Source organism: Vulpes lagopus, chromosome 13, assembly GCF_018345385.1.
Source record: "Vulpes lagopus strain Blue_001 chromosome 13, ASM1834538v1, whole genome shotgun sequence".
NCBI lineage: Eukaryota > Metazoa > Chordata > Mammalia > Carnivora > Canidae > Vulpes > Vulpes lagopus.
The window spans coordinates 16166924-16181481 of NC_054836.1; the positions used below are offsets into that span (position 1 = coordinate 16166924).

At 38.6% G+C, this 14558-nt stretch overlaps 1 protein-coding gene across 3 annotated transcripts in view; it reads left to right on the forward strand.

The window, feature by feature from the left end:
- The window catches only part of CDK14 (cyclin dependent kinase 14), a 727523-nt gene that overhangs the window by 167750 nt on the left and 545215 nt on the right, over window positions 1–14558 (forward strand). For all 3 annotated transcript variants that reach the window (XM_041727412.1, XM_041727410.1, XM_041727411.1), the window contains one exon: window positions 139–170. Coding sequence is in view for 2 of the 3 variants with exons in the window: in XM_041727410.1 (XP_041583344.1) it covers window positions 139–170 (32 nt within the window). In the remaining variant the exon portion in view is untranslated. The remainder of the gene's footprint in view (window positions 1–138; window positions 171–14558) is intronic.

Here is a 14558-nt window from a genome sequence, read left to right on the forward strand (position 1 = left end):
TCAGGTTGGGGTACAGTTTTACTTTCTGAAATGAAAACACCATACTGCTTTGTTTTCTTTCTGTTTTCTGGGACTTAGATGTTTAGTTTCTTTGAGATGTTTCACAATAACTCTTTCCTTTCCCTTTTTATTTTATAGCTTTGAAGAAAGATGACACCACCTTTGATGAGGTAGGTTAAATTTCTTTATCTAATGTTAGATGTATTTAATTACTGCCAGGTACAGTTAATAGGTGCCAACTTCACACTTAGAGAAAAAAAATGCCTTAAAAAAAAGAGAGGACGTCTCTTTACTTACATTATATTATTTTCAGTTTTAAGTAATCATTCGAATGAATTTTGGTAACAATCAACAGAAATATGTCTTTTTAAATTAACAAAAGATACCCACAGGCCTTTGTTTTGCTGTCTTCTTAATGGTGGTAGTGTCCTGGTGAAGCCCAGTGTGTGGAGGGTGCTTAGGGCAAGTCTGGAGTTGTTGGTGAGTTGGGAGTCATGTCTCCCTGCAGCCCTCCTCTGGATCAGGGTGTGATGTGATGTTGACGCCACGTATTGTCTCTCAGACTCCCAAAGGAGAAGCTGACAGTTCCTGTTCTTTGTATATCAGATTTCTCTTTATCTACTTGCTACAAAGTAGCAGAAAAGTCTGTTCCGATGAGGCGGAGGGTTTGTAGATTGTTAATAGCATTCTGAATGTGATTTTTAAATTGTATTCTTCCCTGAGTTTTTTGTAATATCAGTGAGAATCACCAGAGAAACAATGTGTTTACAAAATATTCTCAAGAGTGCTATAGGGTGAAGTGTTTCATTGTCACCATCCAGAGCATCAGTAATTGATCTGTGTTATAAACTGGGCCACTTGCATGTGTATGTATATATATATATACACACATTCGGAGTATATAAGAAAACACAGAAGTGTATACATAATGGGCTTACCCTGCAGCCTAATGAAGCATAGATTAGTTTGGTTGTGGTTGTTTAACAGTTGCAGATTCCATGAAATATGCTACCTGTCAGTTCCTCTGCTGTAGTACTGCAGAGAAGTGTGGACATTTGTGTTCATGGAAAGTCCCTTTGACCATGTGGTTGGTGGTGGGGCAGGGTAGGACCACTCAGGGAGAGCCTGCTCCAGATCAGGATTTTTGGATGGGGCCAGTGGCATTTGGCTCTCATGGTCTGCTGCTTTGTCTATTGCACCTGTTCTTTTTTTCCTGGGGCCCAGCTCTATGGAGCTACATGTCCCTGGACTACAAAGCAACTTCCTCTACCAGTAGTCCTGAAACATCCTGTAAAACTTAGTTATTCTAGACCTGAAGCAATAGAGGACTATTTTCTTCCTCATTTACAGTAGGTAATAATGATGTTCTCCTTTAAACCTGTATTTCTGGAATTTCTGCAGTGTTACTGAGATGTTTTTAGGAGAGTATTTTCTTTTCAGAAGAAATCAGTGTGAGAATATTGGACACCTTTTCTCTCTTTGTAAAGAAATGTCTCCTCTCCAATTATGGAGGTAATTTAAGCTTACATAAAAAAGAAAAAGAAGGAAAAGGAGAAGGAAAGATCTCCCAATCCTATTATCTAGCTACGACTACTGTTGAATGCTCTTGCTTCATTCTCCTTGTTTAGAAACAAAAAACATAAGCCATATATTACATCCGCTTTTTTGCTTGTAACCAATAATGTGGTATGTTCCCCTGTTTTTACAGAGGACTCTTAATCATTATTAGGGATTTGAAAAACCTCCTGTTTAGTTTAAGTGCCATTGTTAATAATTGTATGTTATTTTGTCATATGGCTATGGTTGGCTTTCAAAAAAATCTGAGACTGGAACCAACATGAAAGTTAAGGATATATCAAGCCTGTGACAACCCACCCTTTACCCGGAAACCTCTGCACAAAGGTCTGGATTTTGTAATTTGGGGCAAAATTCTCCTTAGCTTTTACAAAGTTTTTTCTTTCCTCTGCCCCACAAGAGATTGGTTAAAAACCTCAAATTAGTAAATCGCAGAGTGGCATACCTGGAAGAGATGTTGGAAATCACATGATCAGTTTCACCATTTCATAGATAGAGAAATTTAGGTCCAGAGGGGCCAGGGAACTTCCAGTTAATTATGGAAAGTGCCAGGGTCAGGCACCTAGGAGACAGTAGTAGTAAAGACTTGCCTGAGTGTAAACCTGAACTCAACTACCCTTTCAGGGACAATTGATTTACTTTTTCCAAAACCTTTTTGTAAATTAGAAATACTTATCTCCTTCCTAAGATTGTTGGGCAGAATAAATAAGCTAAGTATGTAAAGGTTACGGAATAGTGATGGGTACATTAGAAGTGTCCCATAGAAGGTATTTTCATTGTCCTTGTCTTTGTCGTTGTCATCATCCTCTCTTTACTGATGTTCTCACCATGATATCACTTTCTGTCTTTGGAAGGGCTACAAAGAGGAAGGAAAGATTCAGTTTGAAATAATTAGAGCTATAAAGAGGGTAACTTTCAGATACTCCTCTACAATTCCACTTGAGACTTTGTGTTATGATTTACCTATTAAAATGGTGAAAATATTACCTGAAACTCACCACTTTTTAGATTCCTTCAGAGGATGACTGTATTCAGCTTTGTATTCCCTCAGATGTCTTGCACATCTTAACATTCAATAAATACCTGTTGAATATGAGTATATATCTGTTGCTAATAAGGAGAGAGAATGTTGACCGAATATTAGACAAAGTGGATTCTCCTTCACCAGTTCCTAGCCATTCAGTTTTCTCATTTGTAAGAATAGGTAGGATCATCTTCAAGTTGTTTTCTGTCTTTAAATGTAAAATAAAATCCTACATAGTGATCAACGCGAACTTACAGTTTTACTGAGATCAGAAAAGATGGGCATCTGGGTGGCTCAGTGGTTGAATGTCTCACTTTGGCTCACATTGTGATCCTGGGGTCATGGGATGAGTCCTGCATCAGGCTCCCTGCAGGGAGCCTGCTTCTGCTTCTGCCTGTGTCTCTACCTCTCTCCCTCTCTCTCTCATGAAAAAAATAAATAAAATCTTAAAAAAATTTCAGAAAAGAGCATCAGGTCTGTGATTAAATAAACAGGAAGTTACCAAGTTTTATGACCATCTTCAGACTACAGTGTTAGAAGTTTTCTTGAACTCGTTTTTTGGTCTTCTGTTTTTCCTCTTGCAATTGGGAGACTCCCATCTGTTGTAATTCAGTTAAGGTTTGACTCTTGAAACCTCCAGGCTGGGTCAGCTTCTTAGATATGCATCGAGGTGTGGCCACTCTCTTCTTACTCTGTATTTATGGGGCAGAGGGCTTCTTAATCTCCAGGAGTGGCCTCCTCTAGAGTGCCTGGAGCTAGAGTTTAGTGTGCTACTCCCTGATTGCTACAGAGGATTTCTCTAGGATTTGTGTAAATGTTTGACCTTGAACAGAGGAGAAAAATAGATGTGGACCTATTTGAAAGACGTTTATTTGTTCATTCTTAAATAGGCTGAAATACTGTGACTGCGAATTTTCATAAGCAGCCTGGAATTATATTCAGGAATGATATGCTAATGCTTGTAGAGAGAGAATGAGGCACTTTAGAAGTTAAGTATGGAGGGATGTTTACAACAGGCAATTTTGTTGGAATAGGAAATTTTGTTGAAACCCATCATATTTGGGGAGAGGACGATCATTTTGCACTTCATTCGTTGTGTATCTGGGCTCTGATTAAAATAGGAAGTGTTTTATGTTCTGTAGGTTTAACCTATATATTTGATGTGTGGATAGACTAACCATTTATAAGGATATCTTTATATTATATGAAGTTGCAGAACTTTCCAAATTCTTTCTCCCCTTTTTGTCCTTAGTAGATGTCATAGTCCATGTCCCCTGGTGGTCCTGTTTTCCCCATGCCAATGAACAATTCTATACTCTGACTTCAGGGAAGTTTTTGAATCTTATCTTTTTATTTAGTGATTTGTTTTAAAATGAGACCTAAAATACAAAAGGTCGGAAAATACAGTTAATCTCCTCCAATGTAAAAGTACTATGCATAAAACTTTTTGAACTTTGGGAGTAAAAAATTCCGAGAAAGTATAAACGTATGTGTATAGAAAGAGTTGGAAATGTCTAAAGCCACAACAATTTATGAATTGTTCTTGTGTGTAAATTAAAAAAGATTAAATTGTGTAGTTTTTGTTCTGTTTCATGCCTTTGTTATTTTAGCTCAGATGAATTGCTAGAACAGTGTTGATTGACTATGCTTGGCTCTTTAGTGAGACATACAAAAATTCTAGTGATTGAAATAAACCTTTGAAATGCAAAGGGTTTTGTTTGTTTATCATATGCAACCCAGATAATTAAGCACTTATTTGGGAAAAAAATGAATGATCATTTACAGGTTTTCTAATTATTCTGTTCTCTGGTCAGTTCTGTGTTTGCAAAGTAGAAGGGGTTGCCAACACATATTTTGGCATTTTCCAGCGATTTTATTTTTTGTGTCCTAGGGACATGTGTACAAAGCATCTGAGATGTCCTAACATTTTTATATCTGAACTGTAGGTCAACTTGCTTCCTCTCTGTTTAATATAATAATTTTGTGAGCTAGATGGAGGTAGTATGCATTGGTCTCTGCTTCCAGTCCACACCCCTCTTTGTCATTTTGTATAAAGATATAAAAATACATCAGTGATTTTTCTGAGAACCAGATTCTAGGGATCAGTACAGATATGATTTGGGGACACTCCTGGTCATTATTTTTCATGCACTGCCATCATCATTTCAGGCCTCAGAGTCTGTGAATAACATATACATTGTATAACAGCTGTCTAGCTTCAGACTTCCCTGATTTCCTTATCAAAAATATTAAATCCCAGTAACAGCCTTTCCCTGTTAGCTTCCTCACTGGGGTTGCACTCCCTCTCTCTCTTCTTTGCTGGCTGCCTGTTCCCAGATGACCCCTTCTCCAAGTGGAGAAGACCCCATTCTTCCAGCCCACAACCCATTCCCCCCCCCCCCCCCCCCATTTCCCTCTCTGTTCAGCTGGAGGTACATCCCTCCCTTGCAGGTATCCTCAGTGGCCGTATCCCTTTGTACTTTGCTGGAAATCTACTCTGCCTGCCCTCGATTTTGACCTGGCACCCCTTCCTCTCTTACCCAGTGGCTGCCAAGAGCTGCTTGAGGAAATCACTCTGTAAATAAATTTATCGTCTCCAGCCTTAGCTGGAACCCGAGGCAGCTGTGCACAGTCTTGCGCTGTGTGGCTGGCCTGTTTCCTGCTGAAACCCTTCCACTTCCCTCAAACCTTCTAGCTGTCCTTCTCCACTCCTCCTTCCTTTGACTTTACCTCTGTACCAGTTTGCTAGAGTTGTCGTAGAAAAGGACCACAAACTGGGTGGCTTGAACAACAGAAGTGTATTGTCTCATAGTTCCAAAGACCAGAAGTCTCTGAAATCAAAGAGTGGGCTGGGTTGGTTCCTTCCGAAGGCTGTGAGGGAAGGAAATGTTCCAGGCTGCTTTCCTTCGTTTGTAGATGGCCTTCTCCCTGTGTCTTCACATCACCTTCCCTTAATGAATGTCTGTGTTTCCAACTTTCCCCTTCTTATAAAGACACAGTCCATTAAGGAGGGCACGTGATGTAATGAGCACTGGGTATTATATAAGACTGATGAATCACTGACCTCTACCTCTGAAACCAATAATACATTATATGGTAATTAATTGAATTTAAATTTAAAAAGGGAAAAATATAAAGACATCCATCTTATTGAATTAGGGGCTCACCCTACTCCAGCATGACCTCGTCTTAATTTTACTGACATCTGCACTATCTGACCTATTTCCAAATCAGAACATGTTTGGAGGTACGGGCCAGGTGGGAATGGTGTTAAGACTTCAACATAAGAATTTCTGGTGGACACAATCCAATCCATAACACCCTCCAGCTCCTTAGAACAGTAGATAGTCTGAGATGTCAGCACCTTGCCAGCACATGTGCCTTTTTTTTGATCCAGTCTTACTTCCCTTTTTTCAGTCTCAGAGGAGGTGTTTTATCTCCTGTCCTTGACTAGTTCCTCCTTCTTTCTTCATTCCTTTCTCTGCTTTCACTCCAAAGCTTGTGTAATTGATTCTTTCTGTCCTTACCCACGTATCCTTTGCTATCCCATCTCTTCCCTCGAACAGGTGTTTCAGCCCAGGTTCCGAGCACGGGCGGGTGTTCTCCATCTCTGCTGTGGCCGGGGAAACCCTCTGCGCACTGTGATCATTTCCTCCTCATGCTCTCCCCGAGTAGTCCGTCCATTCCTTGCTTTTGGCTGCTCCCTCGTTACACTCACATGAGTGTGGCTGACCCCCCCTTTCTGCTCTGAGCTCCACAGTCGAGTATTAGATGTTTCTGCCTCCGTGTCTCCTAGTCACTTCAGTCTCAGCACATGCAAAATATTCCCCAAACCTGTGCCTTTTCTCTTTCCCGGCTCAGTGATTTTTCTAAGGCAGAAGCAGCCTGACCCGGTCCTAAGCTCTCCTCCAAGCTCCACATCCTGACCCTGGCTCTGTCCTCATTGCCTCCTGCCATCCCCCTTCCCACTGCTGAGGTGCACATTCAGCCTCAGCCTCTCTTGCCTGGGCTTGTGGTCATCTCACTGGCTTCTCTGCCTACAGCTTGCCTTCCATTCCAACATAGTCATAGATCTGAAATGCAAATCATACTTTTCTCTTCCATAATGCTTTAAAAGGTCTCTCTGGGCTGCAGGTTCAAGTCCAGACTCTTAATTTGCTGTTCAAGGCCTTCCGTGATCTATCTCATGCCCACCTTTCCGCCCTCATCAGACAGTCTCTTACTCTGATGCCTTTGTTATCATTGCAGCGCCACCACCTCAGTTCAGTACTTTATCGCTTTTGCTTTTTTTTTTTTAATCCCAGTAACCTCTCAATCAGTCTCATTGTTCCATCTCTCACTCCTCTACTCCACCCTTCCCTAAATGTCTTTCTTGTCATGATGTTTCCTAATTCAAAGATGCAAATGTTTGCTGAGGTTTGCTTTTATGTCAGGCTCTGAATCTGCTCTAAGCCTAATTCATAGATCTAGTAAATCTCACACAGTATTTAATCCCACTGATATGTACATGTTGGTGGGATCCTGTCATCTCACAGTGTTGGGCCTGGGCACAGATTCAGATTCACTTTCTTTATAGTATGATTTTACATTAGTTTATTTCCTATTTTATTTTGACCATGGTCATGGCTGACATCCCTGGATGATATGAACCTCCCATGCAAGAAGTCTAGAAATTTACAGACTATTTTCTGATTATGCTGGCAATCTGGTACATAGTAATTTCTTAAATGCAACATTTTGGGTGGCTGAAGAAGAACCTCACTGCCTCCTTAATTCTGTGATTGGAATTTAGTTGAAATTTTTGGATGCTTGAAACTTTCTGTGCTTTAGTTTTCCCTTTCTATAAATGTTTGACCACATTTACTGTCTCCCTAATTATGGTAGACATAATTATAATAATTATGTCAAGTCCCAGACAGTGGCTAGAATGTCTGGGTAGTGCTGTAAAAATTCAGGGAGGAAGTACATGTCACAAAATGTAAGATGGATGACATTTGGGAGAATTAGTCACTTCCATATTCTTAACTCCCAAAAGATAGAATGTTACAGAGGTGAAAGAATGAGTAGGGTCTTGTTTCTCTTCTTAAGCACTGTGCATCCTTGGCAGGCTTGTTAACCTATAAGAAGTCTCTCTTGTGAGCATGATTGGTGTTCCCTTACTGGGTGTGCTTTGATTTGCATGTTTGAATTATTTTGTAGAGAGCTGACCTTTGGTGTAGGGAGTTTTTTTTTTTTTTTAAATACAACTTAAGTACTTACAATATTCTTCAATAAGAATAAAATGGGCCCAGCTACAGGGAGTATGTAATATGCATTTTCCTTCTTACTGAAATTTGAGCCACTAATTTATAATCTATGAATCCTTAAGTTGCTTGGTTACATTTGAGATGGCCTCTTACTCTAGGCCCCGTACTGATAATTGAAATCAGCTAGGCCAGGGAGTTTTCAGGGGACTGGAATCATGCTCTACTTGATCTGGAGCGTGCTGACCTATAGGTCAGTGTGACAGACATATCTTTCTAAGTGGTCCTTCTCTGAGAGACACACTTACTAATTTTTTTTGGTAGTCTAAAATACACTTAACTCTTAATTCTCTGTGTCATAAAATTTACAAAAAGCATCATTACAAAAAATTGGAACCAGCAAATCGCTTTCCATTTTGCAAGCTTGATTTCTCCAAAATGTGTCAATGTGAGGTTTTTTGAAGGAGCTCTTTCCCTATCCAAGGACAATAATTGAAGGAATATTCAGTTTTTCCTTCTGAATCTGTTTTATTGTCAGTATATAAAGTTGGCTTAGGTTTTAGTTTTTGTGTTTTCTTTCTTCTCCCTCCCTCCCTGCCACCTTCCTTCCCTCCTCCTTCTACCCCTTGCTTGCTTTCTTTTCTTTGTGTTAAGTATATGGGGGTTTTCTTTAAAAAAATTTTTTTTAATGATCTGAAAATACAGCAGTGTCTTGTGCACCATTTCTGTACCTGTGTCTTGTACTGTACTGCAGTGTCTTGTGCAACATCACGTGCTTAATTTGTAAATGATGTGATGAGTAGTTTTTTTTTTTTGTGTGTGTGTGTGTAAGCTTTTCTAAATAGCTACTCTAAATTCTAAATTCCATGATATTAAATGTTTCTTACACGGGTTAGGAATATGTGAACAAAATTCTTTTTAGGCTTTTACAAGTAAAGTAGAAAAAGTTGTTTTAACATGTAATTGTATACTCAGCCTAAATCTTGTCAGTTAAAGTACTTACTTGACTTTCACTGGTACACATTTTTTTTTTTTTTGACCTAGCAAATCGACTTGTAAGTATTAAAAGAGGCTTCTACATGCTTATTTCAGCCTGTGTTAACTCTCATGTGAGAGGTCTGTAAAGTGTGATGACTAGAAGGTATCTTCATATTCAGTGTATAGATTTAGCATTCTAGCATAGCCAACCTCAAACACATTGTTATAACTCAGTGTTCTTATCAGCTGCAATGTTGAAGTATGCAAATAATTTCCTTTAAAAAAATGTAGAGCAGATTGATGTCAGTCTCTCAATTGTTTTTTGATGTATTTTCTTGAGCAAGAAAGAAAAGGGCTGCGTTGCAGCTAGAGGACCAGGAATTTGGCACATTCCAGAGTTTGCCCATGGGAACGTGCCAAGTATGAAATTAGCACCCATGACATTTGTCTTGGTGGATACAAACTAATCAGTTCCTTGCCTTAAAGCTGGGCTAGACTATAACTTAGTTACTTTAGAGCATTATTTGTTCTATTTTAAAAGATTTTGAAAAAAGGATACTGCACCAGCTCAATGAAACAGTGGTGAATATGGAGGGTGAATTTCTAAATGCTTCCCAAAGATTTCAGTACACTTCCACTACCAAAATCACACACTTTGAGAATACTGCTGCTGCAGTTAGCGAGGCTTATTTTTGGGGAGTAGGTCATATCCCACAGATTTGTTGAGATGATGAAAATGGTTGAGAGCCACTTTTCTGAAATATCTGTTATGGAACTATTAGAAAGGAATTGACGGTGGACATTAATGTAGTCAGTCATGTGTGGTCTGAATTTTTTTTAAGTGCTCTTGATTTCAGATCATGCATCCTGATTTTTGGCTCAGAAAATATAGTCTTAGATCTACAATTGTATATCTCTTTGTATCTTAGTTTTCTAGATATTTTAGCTAACACCTCCCCCCTCCAAACAAACAAACAAACAAACAAAAAAACAGAAACAAAAGCAAACAACAGTACCAAAATGGAGACCCTGATCAAGAATTTTTTAACAAGAAAGAGGCTAAGTAGACATTATACTACCACAGATAAAAATGAGTAAGAATAACAGTTTTTTTTCAGTTTTAGTGAAAATTTCATTAATAAACTTAAGGTAAACTTAAAGGTAAAGAGGAGATAAGATTGATGAGATAAATTGGGTTAGTAATCATCCTTCAAGGCATGAATTACAACTTCCTTTGTGTTAGAGGTGGTCATTTATTTAAATTTTTTTTAGTTGTGTAGCTATCTTTACCTTGTCTTCAAGTAAAATGACGGAGAATGTTCTGCAGTGCTTGATTCTCTTCTCTTAAAAGACAGACTATTTAATTTTATAAATGAGTGTCTTTGGGTCATTAGATATTGGGGTTCAGGTGTGCAAAAGGCTTGGTAACATATGGCCTGTCCCCAGATGCCCTAATTGAGCTCAGAACTTTCCCCAAGAGGTTTGCATTACTTTATCTAAATGATGTGTTACATGTACAACAAAAAGGTGCTTTTAGTCATAAAAGGAAGAAATAAATATGTACTTTGCAAGATACACTGGTTTGCCTTTACATTAATTTCTCTACAGTTATTGGAAGATAAAAATCTTAAAGCCTATATTAGTGACATTAATTGGATGACCACAATTTTGGATGATTCATTTTTAGTATTACATTTTCTTTATTTTCCTTATAATATGTATTCATTTCCATCCGTTTGACTCTCTTTTTAGGCGATATGGTCAGTGAATTCACCCTGGACTTTTTTTTCAGGCTCAGAATTTTTCCTTCCTATCAAAATTACATATTTTCACTGAACAATTTTATTTTATTTTTTTTTTAAAGATTTATTTATTTATTCAGAGAGAGAGAGAGAGAGGAGGGTCAGAGACCCGGGCAGAGGGAGAAGCAGGCTCCATGCAGGAAGCCTGACCTGGGACTTGATCCCAAGTCTCCAGGATCACGGCCTAGGCTGTAGGCGGCGCTAAACCGCTGCGCCACTGGGGCTGCCCCACTGAACAATTTTAATACTTGCTGTTAAGAAAGTAATCATGCTCATTGCAGACAATTTATTAAATATTAAAAAGCATAAAGTAAAATAACGTTGAATGAAAACAACCATTATATAGAGAGTAAGATCTCAGCTTTGTAAAACATCTGTTCGCCTGTATGGGGGAAGCCTCTGTAAAAAGGGAATACAACAAAAGAATAATACGGAAATTGAGGTTCATTGAAGTTGTGACTTGCTCAAAGCCCCTTAGCTAGACGGGTTTAATCCAGGATTGCGACCCAGTCTCTCTGACTCCAGTGTGTGCTTAGCATTTGACTGGGCTGCTTACCGTTAGAAGGGAGAAACTCCACAGACACTGTGAGTGCACTATGTGGCATCCAGATGCGGGGAGGACCTGAAATTCCTACAAAGATGCAACTGATGTTTGGTAGTAATTCTAATAGGTGAATGAAATAAGGAATAGAAGCAAGGAAACTTAAAAGATTCCTGCACTAGATCTGTGTCATTTTTTGAGCCAAGTTACACTCATTTTACAGCAGGGAAACGGAGGTCCAGGAAGATTAGATAAGTTGCTGAAGAGAAATACGGTTAGTGTGAGCCCAAGGAAGTCTCTTGCCTGAATTATTCTTTGCATTTTAGATTTCAGTTTTAAGGTTATGTTAAAACTGTGCTTTGTATTTCCATTTTTGTCTGGATTTGGATGGGGATTGGATGGAAATATTAGAGATATAATCTTGATCCTTCTGGTTGCAGTAGTTGGATACAGATTTCCAGTTAGACATTAGGGATCTGCAGACAGCGAAGGTAATGGAAGGGGAATGATTGGATGAGAGGCCGTGGGTCACCAGCCTGCCTATGGATTGGTTCTGGCTGGGAGGCATTGTGAACATGCTGGCATGTTCAGAAAACGGTGTCAGAAGATCTTACAATGGGTATAAAATTGCCTCCTTGAACAAGGCAAGTAGTTAATATTAAACAGAAAATGTCAGATAATAAACAATTCTTTTCTTTAAATCCTAACTTTATAGTGTATGTGTATGTGTGTGTCACATACACGCACACACACACTTGGGCATGTGACCCTTGCTTCATTTTTATTTCATATGTGACAACTGAAGTCTTTGTGAAGATTAAAAACATAGTGAGAAAAGGCAGATATTTTTAATATTTACATCTCAGTCAGAAAAAGAAAGGTTTTAGGTGGGCATGGAGAGAGATGTTGACTACTTTGTGTTCCTTTCCATTTTTAACCTGGGAGTTGAGAAAAGAAACAGAGCAGTTTTTTCTTTCTCTTCTTCTCTATACTTCTCACCTCCCTGCGGTTTCTTCTTTCCTTTTTCTCCCCTAAAACTGCTTCGTGGGGACAGCACAGTGCACTCCATCTTGTCTCAGGCAGATGGTTCAGCCACCAGCACCAGGCTTCTTTCGCTCTGAGGCCGTTCACAGCCCAGGCAGTGGTATAGGCCACTGATGACCTTTGTGCTCCTTATGCCATCCTTTCACTGTGACGGACCTACTTCTTTTCCAGCTCATGACTGATATGGGCAGGGGAAGAAGAAGAGGATGACAGCAGACCATAATGCGGATGTTTTATAGCAACTGGCCCCTGTACTGCAATCACCAGAGTTACCTTCTTCTCTCCACTGCATTTCATAGACTGGTCCTGGCACGTATATTGTTTGATTTGCTTTGCCTTCTTTGTTTACCACTAGTTGAGTAGGGAAGATTTGAGGGCACACAAACCCAAAGAGCGATTTTAGTCTTCTCTGATACAGGTTGGGTTCAGAAGCAGGAGAATTTGTGCCTTCTTAGGGGATTTTTTTTTTTTTTTCTTTTTGATGAAAAGGATCAGAGAAGTGAAAATATCAAGAGAGAAGAATCAGTTTTCTGGTCACCAAGCTCATTAAAGTTAATATTTACTTTAAAAATGAATGTATTTGCCAACCCTTCCTTCTGTTTGGAGGAGCATTCAACTTACACGGGAGAGCCTCTAACTAGTTTCCATTTCCATGTGGGCACTTTTCCTTTAAGGGCAGTGGTGTGTGTGATGTGTTGCTGAGCTTGGTTGTAGCACCTATTTTTTATTTTTTTTTAACTTCAGATTACATTTATCTTTTTTTTTTTAAAGGTTTTATTTATTTATTTATTCAGAGAGAGAGAGAAAGAGAGAGAGGCAGAGACACAGAGGGAGAAGCAGGCTCCATGCAGGAAGCCTGACGCCGTACTCGATCCCGGGTCCCCAGGATCACACCCCGGGCTGCAGGTGGCGCTAAACTGCTGTGCCACCGGGGCTGCCCAGATTACATTTATCTTAAAAGTAAAGGAAGGGAAAGAAATGAAGCTGTTAGTTTTTTTCCTGTTTCTCTGTGCTGTTGCTCAATCTTGTTTAACTTACATTTTTAGTAACTCAGTTGACACATTTGGCAGTTTATGAAACCTGGAAATTTGATTAAAATACAGCCTTGAAACTCAAAGATTACATTTGAAAACTTGATATTTTTATTGTTCTTAATTATAATACTATTATATTTTGACATATAAAATGACACCTGGTCATTCATGAAAAGATAAAAAATACAGATGATATAAAAAATTGAACATTTAGAAAAATAAAACTTTATTTTATTTTACTTTACAGGTTTTATTTATTTAGTTATGAGAGACACAGAGAGAGAGAGGCAGAGATATAGGCAGAGGGAGAAGCAGGCTCCCTGTAGGGAGCCTGATGTGGGCCTCAATCCCAGGACCCTGGAATGATGCCCTGAGCCAAAGGCAGACGCTCAAGCACTGAACCACCAGACATCCCAAAACTTTATTTTTTAGTAAAAAATTATCTTACAATACTTGTTTGTTTGTTTGTTTATTTTATTTATTTATTTATTTATATTTATTTATGAGAGACACAGAGAGAGGCAGAAACACAGGCAGAGACACACACAGGCAAAGGGAGAAGCAGGCTCCATGCAGGGAGCCCGATGAGGGACTCGATCCCAAGGACTCCAGGATCACGCCCAGGGCCGAAGGCAGATGCTCAACCCATAAGCCATCCAGGGATCTCATCTTACAATATTTGTAAAAGAGTATTCTTTTTGGTTTACAGATTTTTTGTTGTTGATTTGTTTTTTAAAAGAGTGTCCTTTTCCATTTGTATGTTTTTTTTTTTTCCCTGTGTAGGAACATGGTATGTCCCACTACTGTTCAAGTTTTTTCTTTTTTAAATCAAGATCTTTTCTTAAAGTACTTTATTGTAGTTTTCTTAATCTTTGTGGCTTACTTTTTTCTTTGTCATTAATGTTATTTCAAGATGTTTCTTAAAAAATAATTGCTAATTAAGAATAAGAATCAATTTTTATGGTTCTTGTTCCTGTAGGATTTTAAAAATATTTATTTTCCATTTTGCTATTTTACTCAACTCTCTTGGTTCCAGTATTTTTCAGGGGCTTCCTTTGGGTTTTCTGGGTATATAAGTGTATTATCTACAAACGGTTTTTTAATCTCTTCCTTTCTTATATTTATCAGTTTTTTTCTCTTGATGCTTGTAACTTTCTAAATGAAAGCTGTTATTTTTCTTTGTCTCAGATGAATATTTTTCAACATAAAAATTTTTAATGAACATAAAATACTGATTATTTCAACTTCTCTAGGCATTTAATAACCAAAGGGTATATAGTAAGTTTGGTTGCTGAGTTTTTAAAGCACTTTGTGTCT